General features: G+C 55.2%; 1 protein-coding gene across 2 annotated transcripts in view; it reads left to right on the forward strand.

Annotated features, from left to right (window-relative positions):
• Positions 1 to 447: 447 nt before the first annotated feature.
• The window catches only part of GRAMD1A (GRAM domain containing 1A), a 23236-nt gene continuing 10825 nt past the window's right edge, over positions 448 to 12858 (forward strand). Inside the window, exons 1-7 of one of the 2 annotated variants that reach the window (XM_023516911.1) lie at positions 448 to 716; positions 9688 to 9898; positions 9989 to 10009; positions 10478 to 10562; positions 10684 to 10787; positions 10858 to 10953; positions 11642 to 11722. In XM_023516911.1, coding sequence (XP_023372679.1) covers positions 448 to 716; positions 9688 to 9898; positions 9989 to 10009; positions 10478 to 10562; positions 10684 to 10787; positions 10858 to 10953; positions 11642 to 11722 — 867 coding nt within the window. Of the gene's footprint in view, positions 717 to 3492; positions 3676 to 9687; positions 9899 to 9988; positions 10010 to 10477; positions 10563 to 10683; positions 10788 to 10857; positions 10954 to 11641; positions 11723 to 12858 lie in introns of those variants that run through there. The other variant, XM_012809163.1, reaches the window with a different exon arrangement.

Consider the following 12858-nt stretch of genomic DNA (forward strand, 5'->3'; position numbering starts at 1 on the left):
TTTATCTTGGGAGGGGCGATTGCTGTACAAACAGGGGAGGGATGTCCTGATTCTGCCTCTCTCCAGCCGTTACCCAAGCCCAGGCCTCTGGTGCCCACTCAGGCCTGGCTCCCTCCTGGCCTTGTGTGTGGAAGGCATGTGGGGTGTATAGAATACTCAGGATGTGGCCTTACTGAACGCTGAGGGGCCACCACTGTTGGGTGTCCTATCAAGATCTCTATTTTTCAGAAGAGGAAACTGAGGCTGAGGGTCCTGAGGGGAGGCTGTTGACAGAGGTGGGACTCCCACTCAGACATCTCTGGTCCCCAAACCATGTTCTTACCCACACCTCATCTCTCTGAGTGGAGCTACACGGGAAGGGGCCTGGACAGGAACTCTCCCTTTCACTTCTCGTTTATCTCCCCAGAGACCACGCCACTGGCAGCTGTCCCAGACCATCCCCCACCCATGGATGAATTCCTGTCCCTGATGCCTAGGTCACCTGCACTGTCCCAGGGCAGTGCCCAGGGCTTGTCTGCCTCTCCAGCTGAGCAGTGCAGGCAGCAGCCACAGGGCAATGGGTCCTGGAGCCAGGGACCTGCGCCTTGGAGGCTCCTGGAGGTGCCCCAAATTCACATAACACCATCCAGTGATGGGGAGTCACCCCCCTGCACTCCGACCCCCCGGCGCTTGCAGCGGCTGAGGACACCAGACCTGGAGAATCTGTCCCAGGACAGGTTAGACCCGGGCATTAGGATGACAAAGAGGGCCTCTTTGTGTAGGAACTCATGCCCAGGGTGGGTTCCTTGTGGCGGTCACAGTTGAGGTAGAGGGCCACAGGTCAGTTAGGGTGTGACTTTAGCCCCATAGGGGCCTGACTTGCAGTCATGAGATAGATAAACAAAAACAGGCAACTGGGAGTGGGCTTTGGCACAACCAACCGTAAGCCTGGCTGAGGGCTGCCTAGGAAGAGGGAAAGTGGACACCCCCGTGTTTTTCAAGTTGTAGGTCAGGATCCACTTAAGGACCGTGAAATCAATGCAGTGACTTGCAATCAGCACTTTTAATGCAAACCGAAACAAAATAGAACTGAACATAACACCAGGTACAAGCGACAGTGAGGTTAAGTGTGGTTTCCTGCAACTTCCGTGGCATGATGTATATTTTCTAAGTGTGCACTGGGGGCCAATGTAAAAGGTATTTCCTGGTGTAGCTCACAGGCAAAAAAAACAAAAGTTTAAACAAAACTTCTGCAAAGAAACACTACCTCTAGCCAAAGGAGACAGGAACTTGGAGGTCCAAGGCCACAAGGGGGAAAGAGAAAAGAACTACACTGGCCCAGAATAGAAATATCTGCAGTGCTTTCTTCCAGCCATGGACATCTGATAAGCTCACTCCTGTATTCCTAGCACTCTGGGAGGTTGAGGCGGGAGGATTGCTTGAGCTCATAAGTTCAAGATCAGCCTGAGCAAAAGCAAGACCCCATCTTTACTAAAAATAGAAAAACTAGCCGGGTGTGGTGGTGGGCACCTATACTCCCAGCTACTTGGAAGGCTGAGGCAGGAGGATTGCTTGAATTCAAGAATTTGAGGTTGCTGTGAGCTACAATGAGGCCATAGCACTCTAGCCAGGGTGACATAGTGAGACACTGTCTCAAAAAAAAAAAAAAAAAAAGACATCAGATGAGACTTGGTTTATGAAATAGAGTTCTATATATGGATACAGAAAAAATCTCAGAAACTACATGAGGAAAACAAGTTGCAAAATGATACAGCAGGAGTCCAATTGTGTATCTTTTTTAAAAGACACTGAATAATAGGGTCTATTGTTGGTAGATGCATCCTGATATAGAAAAAGGATGGAATACTATCCAGGAAGGACACACACGGACTTCAGGCCAGCAAGTGCCTTGAGGGGCCTGGGCAGAGAAAGTGGAGGGGAGAGCTGGGCCTTTGGCTGTAATTACAATAGTTTATTTCTTAAAAAAAAAAAAAAAAAAGCGGGGGAGGGAATCTCAAGCAAAATGTCCACATATATTACACATAGGTGATCACTCTATTTGCTTTTCCTGTTTGAAACAAATATTCCCTGATCAACAATGTAAAAGTATTTCAAAAGAAGAAACAAAGAAAAATATAAAGACAGCAGATGAACAAAAGATAGTGGAGGGAGGCCCCTCTACCCCTGAGGCTGCCACAAGAAGACCTTTCTTTGGGAGGGAGCAGCTAGTGCAATGGCCCTCAGGCTGGATGGCCAGATGGTGAGAGAGGGCAAGGTGGTGAAGTCAGAGAGGTGACAGGGGCCAGATCACTAGGGCCCTGGGCTCCAAGGGTAAGGCCTTTGCTGTTACCTGGTGCAAAGGTGGGGCCAGGGCAGGGCTCAGAGCCAGGAAGTCCTGACTTGACTGTGGTGTTCCCAGGCTCCCCTGGCTGCCAGTGGGGAGCAGACCGTGGGGGGTGGGGGAGAACAGGAGGAGACCAGGGAGGAGGTTCCTCTGCTGGGGTGTCAGGTGGGAGGGGATGGAGGCCAGGCCAGGGAGGGGGCAGTGAAGGGCGAGAAGATTCTGGCGAGATTTCGTAGGTGTATCGGACAGGGTCTGTGGCAGATTGGAGGTGGGTGTAAAGGAAACAGAAGTGGCAAAGACGACTCTGAAGTTTTAGGTCTGCCACCTGCCAAATGGAGAAGTCAGGTAGGGTTCTTTCTGTGTGGGGATGGGAAGGGGTTTTTTTCAGAGAGGAAGGGACAGCCTACAGTGGAGAGCCCTGGCCCAGGGCCTGTGAGGTGGGACTCACATCTCTGCCTTCTTGGGCTGTCTGACAAGGCTTGCAGAGGTGGGCAGCAAGCTCTGGTGTCAGAGCAGGACAGCGGCCAACGCTGGGGCCTGCGTGCCAGGTTTCTGGGTTTCTTCGGCCCTCAGGACTGGGGGCCCTTGCCCAAGGCCACAGCACAGGTAAGGGGACGGCTGGATTCTGACTTGGTTGGCTGATGTGAAGTTCCCAGAGATCGAGGCACAGGGGTGTGGGGTGGGAGGGGCCCTCCTGGGGCCAGGAACACGGGCTCAGCACTGCAGAAGGGGTAAAAGGAGGGGAAGACCTACCCGCCCACCCTTCCCGCCAGAGTCAGCACCCCCACCTCTGCTTCCCAGAATCTCCTGCCCTCCCCCCCACACCCCCCCGCACCCTGCTCCTCTCCACCGCTCAGGTTCCTCCCTAGGAGGCCAACGCTCCTGAGCAGGGGCACAGTCTGAGCTGAGGACCCTTTTTCTGGGTACTGGTGGAGGAGGCTCCCCCGGTGTCAGCAGTGACCGTCACGGCGCTTAGTTTTACTAAAGTCCTTCTAGCTCTGTCCCTCTCGCGCACGCCCTCCTATTCTCCCGTCCGGCTCTCGGCGCGCAAAGCTGTCCCCAGCCTCGCTCCCTCGGTCTAGGCCCTGGCGGTCCCTCCGCGTCCTTCCCTCCCCGGCGGGGGGCGGCGCTGTGACGCAACGGGGCGGGGGCAGGAAGGGGGTGTCGCTGACGCCGCGGCGGCCTCCGGCGGCTCCGGCCTTTTGTGCGGGCGGCTGGGTCGGGTGGGGGCGGCGGCCGAGCGAGGCCAGGCCGGTGCCCTGCGGGGACGCCCAGCTCTGCCCAGCCCCGCTCAGCCGGGCCCTGCCCTGGCCTGTGGCAGGGCGCGCCCGCCGCGCCGCATCCATGTTCGAGTAAGGACCGGGCGGCCGGGGGTCGGGAACCCGGAGGACCCGGGAGGCCGCGGGAAAGAGGGGGCCTCAGCAGGCTCGAGAAGGGAGGGGCGGCGGCTGGAACGCAGGTCTGGGACCTCGTGCGCTCGGGGCCTGGCCGAGGCGGCCGACGGTGGGGTGGGCAGTGGCGGGGCAGGGGGCTGGAGGTGGGGCGCACACGGCTAGCAGGGCCCACGGTCTGGGTCGACACTGCCCCCCTCCCCGATGCGCGGGACTGGACTGGGGCGCTGGGGCTCGCCTGGCCGGGAGAGGGGCCTGCAGGGAGGGTAGGCCTAGTTCGCCCCTGCCTGCGAGGCCAGGGGTGGGCGCGAGGCTGACCCCGGTCCAGGAGCCCGGGATGAAGGGTGCTTGGGGACCGGCTCCAGCAGGCCGCGGGGCCTGGGTAGGCCCGGGACAGCCCCTCCCGCCGGGACCCCTTCCACGGTCCTTGTCTGTCGCGGGTCTGCTGGGGGGTGGGGGCTTCCTGAGCGGCCAGATGTCCGGGTGTCTGAGACCCTCTGGGGCGCTGTGCAGAGTGGACCTTCTCGCCGTCTGGGCCGCATGTGCAAGTGAGCTTCTGATAGTAAGCTGTGTGTTGGGCACATGTGTACGTGTGTCGGGGCTCCTAGTGCGCGGCAGCTGTGCTTCTCCGTGGTGGTGTTTGCGTGTGGAATTTCCTGTTAATTCCATCTGAGACTACGCGTGTTACTCTGAGTTACCCGTGGCTCTGTAGCGTGTGGGGGCCCCACGTGTGCGGCTGTGAACCTCTGATCGTTTGTGTGTGCAGTTGTGACTGCACTGTGTGTGTGAGTGTGTCTGGGGCTCTGTGTGTCTGCACGTACCTGTCATTTAGCTCTGATTCCATCGCTGTGTGACTGTTTCTGTGTATATCTGTTTGTGACATTTTTGTATGTGCCAGGCCTCTCTGTGTGGGGCTGAGACCTGTGGCTTTGTTTGTGTGAGTGACAGAGACCCCTTGTGGCTCTCTGTGGGCCTGGACCCTGGGTGTCCTGTTGACTCCGTTCTGAAGGCAGTAAGCATAACGTGACATTATCCCCTCCTACAGTTTGTAAGGCCTGTCCCGTGCATTATTTCAATACCTGGTCCCTGTGCCCCGGAGGTGGACATCCTCCGCATCATTCCTGAGTGTGGTGTGGCTGTCTGAGTGTCAGGGTTCTCTGCCATAGCAACAGCAGCAACTTCTGTCCCTTGCCAGTTTACAGCTGGCCTTTGCTTTGCCTTCCCTGCCAGATGGTGACCACCATGAGGGCAGAGGGACGCCCAGCCAGGATGTGTTGGCTGACAGTATGATTTAATTTACCTAGGGCTGTGTATGTGTCAGCTGGGGTCCTTTGTGACTGTTCTCTCACTGTGTGGCTGGCTGTGACTATGTGAATGTTACTTGCCTCCAGCTCTTCCCTGAGACTGTCTTGTGGCTATGTACATGAATGGAGTTTATCTGGGACTTTCTGTGGTTTGTTGTGTATTTCTGTGACCCTCTGACCCTCTGCAGCTCTGTGTATGTGTATACACACGCGTGCCTGTGTATGTGTGTGTGAGATTTTGATGGGATTTTGCCAGGTGACTGTAGTATTCTTGCAGTGTTGCAGTTGTGTGTCCGTGTGTGATTATTACGGGAGTTTCTGTGGCTGACTATAACATACCTGGGATGCTACTGCTTTTCTGTGTGTGTGTGTGTGTGTGACAAAGAAAGAGAGAAACTAAGGGAGAGAGAAGAGGCGGAGAGACAGAGAGAGAAAGGAAAGAGACAGACTTCCTGCAGTTGTAGGGAAATTCAGTTTACCAACCACTCTGGCTGTGTGTGACCCTCATCGATTTGGCCTATATGCACACCTGTATGTGTGCATAACCCTCTCCAAACCGAGGCACTTCTAGGTGCCAGGAAATTGGAGGTCAGGTGTCTGCAGTGGCAAAACTTCATCACTTCCTAGCCCCCGCTGCATAACGGTGCTCCAGCCACTTCTTGCTCCTCCCTTCACTGTGCCTGCAGCTGGCCCAGGAGTACTTCCTCTTTGTTCAGCCCAGGAGCAAGAACTGGGGTGTGGGCCTCAGACTTCCTGCCCCCAGGCCCGGTCCCTACACCTGTGGCTTCAGGAGAGTAGGTTTGAGGTGCAGAAGATAATTTGGGGAGGGTGTGATCCCCCTACTCAGCCCTTCCCTGCTCTTCAGACTACTGACCACAGGCCATGGCCTGGGCCTGGGCCTCCTCTGCGCCCCCAGCCCTGCCAGGCTGCAGACCTGCCAAGCTCCATCCTATCCCCAGACTTGATGTTCCTGCGCCTTCTGCATTCTTTGCCAGATCTCTTCTTTGTCCTCAGGGCTCAGCTCCAGGGAGCCTTGCTCAGCGAGGCCTCTGCTGGCTCTCACTAAAGAAACTGCCTCTGCTCCCCATTGTCCCATCCTTGATCTCTGTGGTCCTCAAACTTGAACATGCATCAGAATCTCTTGGACGGCCCCCGCGCCCCAGTTTCTGGTTCAGGAGGTCAGGAGTGGGTCATTTCAACACTGTCCACATGCTGCAGGGGCTGCTGGTCTGAGCACCATGCTCAGAGCAGCACTTCACTGCACTGGCCAGTGGGGGAGGTCACCGTCATTTCCGTATTACCTTTGTGGTTGTCTGTGCTCCCCAACTAGAGCATCAGGGCCCTGCAGGCAGGGAATCGTATCTATTTTGCTCACTTCTGTGTCCCCAGTGCCAGGTGGAGGATATTTAGAGAGTGCATGACTAGAGTTTGGAGTCAGTCGTGGGGGCTCAGGTGCCTGTGAGGTATCTGTCAGGGCCAGCAGAGTAGCGCCCTGGCGTGGTGGTGGGGCTGTATACTCCGCTTTCCTCGGCCATTCTCCACGGGAGAGGAAACACCATAGGCCACAGTGTGTACTGGGCTTCATGTATCTTACCTCATTGTATCCTCCCAAGCGACCCTGAGGGGTGGGCACTTTTATTATTCCCATTATGCACAAGTGGGGAACAGAGGCGCAGGAAGGTCAAAGTCACACAGGGAGGAAGTGGTCACACTTGACTGGAAACCCCTTGGAGTACAGGCCCCTGCTCCAAGGTCTGCCCTGAGGTCTTCCTGTGAGGAACCCAAGTCACACGCCCTGTGGAATCCCAGTTCTGTAAGGAGCCTGGGAGGAGGGCCAGTAGTGCACTCAGTCCCCAGCAGCCAGCACCTACTGTGTGCCAGGCTCTGTCCTAGGTGGTGGGGACACTCACATCCTGTGAGGAGGAAGGATAAGAATTGAGGGAAAATGTATAAGAAGGGTCGGGAGAGCAGTGCGGGCGATGTTTAACAAGGAGGTGGGGAAAGTGACTTTGAGATGAGTGGAGACAAAGGCGGCAAGGATGCCCCTTGGACATCTAATAAGGAGAGCGTTGTGGGCAGAGGGGACAGCCAAGGCCAGAACCAGAGCAGGGCTGATGAGAGACTAGAGGAACTAGCCCTGGGTTTTTGCTAGAGGGAGGTGTGGGCTGGCCCCTGACCGGACAACAGAGTATGGGGGCAGGGACAGAGCAGGAGGCCAAGGAGGAGGACAGGATGGGCAGGGGGAATGCCAGTGTCCTTAGGTACTTAATTTATTTGTTTTATTCTACAAATTCATTTCACAAGTATTACATGAATGCCTATCCTGCACCCTGTCCTGGGGATAGCAGTGACCAAGACCACCCCAAGATTTGCCATCAGGGAGCTTACAGACCTGTGAGGAGATGGACCTGCCATCAGACAGAGTAGTCGGGGCTGGGAAGGGAGCTGCCCAGGAGGTTGTGGGGACCCACAGAAGGGAAGACATGCATGAGCAAGCGTCTTGCAGGATGCATAAGGATTTGCTAGGCAAAGAAGAGAAATGATGCACCAACTTTTTTTCTTTTTCTGCTGCAATTTGGAAGAATAAGAGTCATCTGGGGCCACAGAGGAAATGCACAAACACTAACAAAAGCTGATTACCAAAAAAAAAAAAAAAAAGTCCATAAAGTCAGGGTGCAGCCGGCAGACTGCAGGTTGCACACCCCTGGTGGACAGAGAGAACTAAAGCTTGGAGGCAAGAGAGATGAGTTTCTCCCAGTGGTGGAGGGAATGCCACCTCCATCCTGAAATAGTTGGAAACTCAATTTGGAATCCTACCCTGAAATCAACTAGATGTGCACCTTCAGTAGCTGGCTTGTCACTCTGAGCCTGTTTCCTCAATAAAGCAGGGCCAATAGTAGTATTCAGTGCTACAGGGCTGTTTGAGGAGTAGTGGAATTAATCATACCGAGAGCTTGACATAGTACCTGATTAGAAATCAACAATGACAGTCCCTTTAAAGTTCCCGGTAGTTACCCCACAGCCGTTGTGACGGTTTGTGTTTGTACAGTCAAATTAATCATACGGAGAGCTTGACATAGTACCTGATAAGAAGTCAACAATGAAAGTCCCTTTAAAGTTCCCGGTACTTACCCTACAGCGCTTGTGACGGTTTGAGTTTGTACAGTTAAATTCTGAGCCTTCTGTTTGTTTTGTGTCTGCCTTCCCACCAGGAGGTTAATTCGCCAAGGGCTGGAGCCATCTCTATTAGTCTCTGCACGGATTCTCCATGTAGTCACCGATGTTTACTGAGCACTCGCTGTGTGCCACAGACAGTTTTGGGTTCTGGGGACACAGTGGCAGCCAAGGCCTCCTGAAGTTCAGTCTGGGCAGATAGTAAACTAAGTAAATGAGCGGGGTGGGCACAGATAGTGGGGTGGGCACAGATAGCGGTGTCGGGTATGGGACCCAGATCAAGGACACTTGCACTGGCAATGCCAGGGTTATGGAAGGACTGACCAGGTGGAGGAATCTCAAGAATGAACTTGGGGACTTCAGGGACAGGAGGCTGGAGTGGCCAGAATGGAAGGACAGGGAGGGTGGAGGGCATGAGATTAGGGAAGTGACAGGGTCAAATCACTTGGGCCTGGGCTCCAAGCTGAGGACTTTGCTGTTACCTGGAGTGAGGTGCAGCTGGGGCAGGGCTTTGAGCCAGGAGAGCCCAGACCTGACTCTTGTGTTCCCACGCTCCCTGTGGCTGTGGGTGGGGCCCAGACCCTGGGAGCAGGGATAGAGCAGGAAACCAGGAAGGAAGATGCCAGGTTGTCCAGGCCAGAAGGGATGGGGTAGGGGTATAATAGAAATAATGGAAGTAGGTTTTAGATGATGAAGATCTTGTGGGACTTACTGAAAGATTAGAAATGAGAAGTGAGGAAAAGAAAGAAATTAGGGGAGATGTTTAGGCGTTAAGCTCGAGCAGCTGAGTGGAAAGTCACCATTCAATAAATATTTGTGGCCAGACACGGTGGCTTACGCCTGTAATCCCAGCACTTTGAGAGGCTGAGGTGGGTGGATCGCTTGAGCTCACAAGTTCGAGACCAGCCTGAGCAAAAGTGAGACCCCCATCTCTTAAAAAAAAAAAAAATGATAGCCAGGCATTGTGGCAGGTACCTGTAGTCCCAGCTACTCCAGAGGCTGAGGCAAGAGAATTGCTTGAGTCCAAGAGTTTGAAGTTGCTGTGAGCTTTGACACCACAGCACTCTACCAGGGGCATGAAAGTGAGACTCTTGTCTTGAAAAAAAGGAAAAAAGCTCCTCTTCATATTTGTTGTATGAGAGAATTAATGAGTAAATAAAAAATTGCAGGTGTTACTGAGAGCTTGCTATGAGCCAGGCTCTGATAGAAGTACTTCGTGTGTACTAATTTGTTTAAGTCTCAAAACAAGGAGATGAGGACATTATTAGTCATTCCTGGATTACAGCTGAAGTAACCAAAGCGCAGAGACATGGAAACCTGCCTGAGTCACACTGCTAGGGAGCAGGATGGCTGGGCTGGGGGTGCACATGGGGGGGAATGGATGGATAGGTGGGGGGATGCGGATCAATGAGCTGATGGGTGGGTCTCCAAAACTAGGCCTGTCCCACACCCCAGCCTCCCCCCATAACCCTCGTCTTCCTCTTCCTGCCTCCAGCACCACCCCCCACTCTGGCCGGAGCACACCAAGCAGCTCCCCGTCTCTCCGAAAGCGGCTGCAGCTCTTGCCCCCCAGCCGGCCTCCGCCTGAGCCAGAACCAGGCACCATGGTGGAGAAGGGGTCAGACAGCTCCTCAGAGAAGGGAGGGGTGCCCGGAACCCCCAGCACCCAGAGTCTGGGCAGCCGGAATTTCATCCGAAATAGCAAGGTCAGTGCAAGCACAGGCAGGTTGGGGAGAGGAGAGGGACAAAAGGGTTATCCAGGGGGCTCATCCTGATGATTCTTCTTTCTCTTACAGAAAATGCAGAGCTGGTACAGTGTAAGTGTCTGGCGCAAGGGGGCTTGCTCAAGGTGGGCAGGAGGAGGGACCGTATATGAGCTGGGAGTCCCTGGCTGCTATGTCCAGGAGTGGGTGCTGAGATTAGCAGACCTAGGGTCACAGCATGGGCTGCTCTTTATGTGCTGTGTGACCTTGGCTGAATCACTCAACTTCTCTGGGCCTTTTGCTGTCTCCTGGAGAAATAGCCCTGCCTTATGAGGCTAAAGGGAAGACCCATAAATCGGTGATGTTGGCAGGTACTTGGCACAGGCTTTGGCTGATACAGGAAATCAGTAGTTTGTCATTATGGTTGCTATAGTATCACAGAAGCCAAAAGTGGGCCCTGTGGGGAAAGCTCTGAGAGCCTATCAGGGGCTGAGGAGACTTAGGAAGTTCCCAAGCTTTCCAGGGCAGAACTCTGGGGGCGTGAACCCTTGTCCAGGTTCTCACCTCCCACATCCCCCACAGATGCTGAGCCCCACATACAAACAGCGCAATGAGGACTTCCGGAAACTGTTTAGTAAGCTCCCCGAAGCTGAACGCCTCATCGTGGGTGAGTCCTGGACCCCTGGCCTGAACTCCCGGCTCTGTCCTCTTGACCCCCCTCTGGCCTGTGGCTGCCAGCGCAACCCTGTGACTCGGGTGTCCACCTGTCTCTCTTCTCGGCCACTCAGATTACTCCTGCGCCCTGCAGCGGGAGATCCTCCTTCAGGGCCGCCTCTATCTCTCCGAGAACTGGATCTGCTTCTACAGCAACATCTTCCGCTGGGAGACAACGGTGAGCCTATGGCGAGGAGGGCTGGGGCCGGCAGGGCCCAGGCCTCTTCTGACCCTCCTTTCCTTCTCAGATTTCCATCCAACTGAAGGAAGTAACATGTCTGAAGAAGGAAAAGACCGCTAAGCTGATCCCCAACGCCATCCAGATCTGTACGGAGAATGAGAAGGTGAGCCGGGGGTGGACCCAATGACAGGACCACACGAGTCTCCAATCTCAGCAGGCCCCTCCCCTGCAGAGCCTGCACTCTGAGCCTCTGCTGTAGCCTCGGCTCCCTCTGAGTAGATGCCTACACCAGCCTCCCATCTCAGTCCCTGCACCCTGCCTCTCACACAGCTGCTCGAGCTGCAGTGGTACTAAAATCCTTCCCTCCCACGGAGCCAGCACCTCAACCACCCTGCCCCTGCTAAGTCTCCCCTGACTCTGCACTCCACTGGGTGCTGGGCTGTCTCAGACCAGCAGCAGTGGGGGAACACTTTCCAGCAGACTTCCCTTTGTGTTTTGTTGGCCCAAAGTGGACTAGCTGTCTACCCCTCACAACAAAGAAGGACAGGAATGCGTCCTGTGCCTCCCCCATCCCAGCTGACTGCTCTGAGCCAACTCTCTGGAGACGTGTCTGTCACCCAACCCTGGACTTTAAGGAGCTCTGGGGACAGGGCTGGGGCCAACTCTGCAGTGACCTTGCACGGGGCTGGGCACAGGACATGCGTCTTGTGGGACAAATGAAGAGATGAATGAATGGGTTCACTGGGACAGTTGGAGAGAGTGTGGATAGGGATGGGATGCCCCCGACTCCATCCTTGTCTCTCCCCTGCCCCCTCACGCCTCCCCCCCCACCCTATCACTCTGCCTGACAGCATTTCTTCACTTCCTTTGGGGCTCGAGACCGCTGCTTCCTCCTCATCTTCCGCCTTTGGCAGAATGCGCTGCTTGAAAAGGTAGGCCTGGATGAGGCCTGGGTGAGGGCTGGGGGTGCACTGGGGGACCCTAGAGCCAGGGTTCCAGAACTCGGGGAGCTGGGGGCACCCCTGGCTCGGCTCCACCGTGTCTCCATAGGCCCCCCAGGGCCAGCCACAGGTCCCTGTGCCTGATCATGGAGCTGAGGCTCTGGCAGCAGAAAAATTGATAGGTGCAAACCAGCCATAATTTATGCCTGGGGCTGGGGGAGATTTTTACCCCAGACAAAGTAAGGGCTCCTCTGGCAGGGAGGGTGGGTGGGCAGATGTTGGGTAGTCATAGCACTGTGCCTGCTGCCTGCTGCTCCTGGTCCCTGGCACCTCAGAGAACCCAGACTCAGGCATCCAGCTGAGCTGCACGCACATCCTGCTCTCTCAGGGGCTCTTATTTCCCCTTCCCACCAGCTCATCCTTAGCCAGAGCAAGAGTGCTGGAGGGTCCCCTTCATAAGCCTGAGAGAGGGACAGCACGGGGTCAAAAGCTTATAGGAGAGTGAGGGCAGAGGAGGGCCCAAAACTCAGGCCCTGGGATTCCAGCCCCATCACTGAGTGACCTGGGGCAAGTCATTAAACTAACCCTATCTGTCAAATGGGGCCCTACTGCATGGGACCCAGAGCTGGGCCCCACCATGTCACCTCTTATGAGGCAGAGTAGCCTCAGTGGTTGGCTCCAGAGTGCCCAGACCAGCTCCCTGAGGTCACACCTCAGCACTGCCATGGCCTAGCTGGACAGCCTTGGGCAGGTTACTGTGCACCCCTCAGCAGCATTGTCTTAAGGTGGTATTAGCACCAACTTTCCAGAACTGTTCTGGACACTGACAGACATGAAGGAGTTAGGAAAATGCCTGGCACCCAGTAACAACTTAGTGCCTGCTGCTGCAGCTGTTTCTAAGATTTCCTCCTTGGCTTGGCGCCCATAGCACAGTGGTTACAGCAATGGCCACATACACCAAGGCTGGAGGGTTTGAACCCAACCTGGTCCAGCCAAACAACAATGACAACTGCAACAAAAAAATAGCCTGGTGGGCTCGGTGCCAGTGGCTCAAGCGGCTAAGGCGCCAGCCACATACACCTAAGGTGGTGGGTTCGAATCCCCAGCCCGAGCCCGCCAAACAACAA

This window comes from Otolemur garnettii, unplaced genomic scaffold, assembly GCF_000181295.1.
Source record: "Otolemur garnettii isolate 467f Iridium unplaced genomic scaffold, OtoGar3 scaffold00100, whole genome shotgun sequence".
Taxonomy (NCBI): Eukaryota; Metazoa; Chordata; class Mammalia; order Primates; family Galagidae; genus Otolemur; species Otolemur garnettii.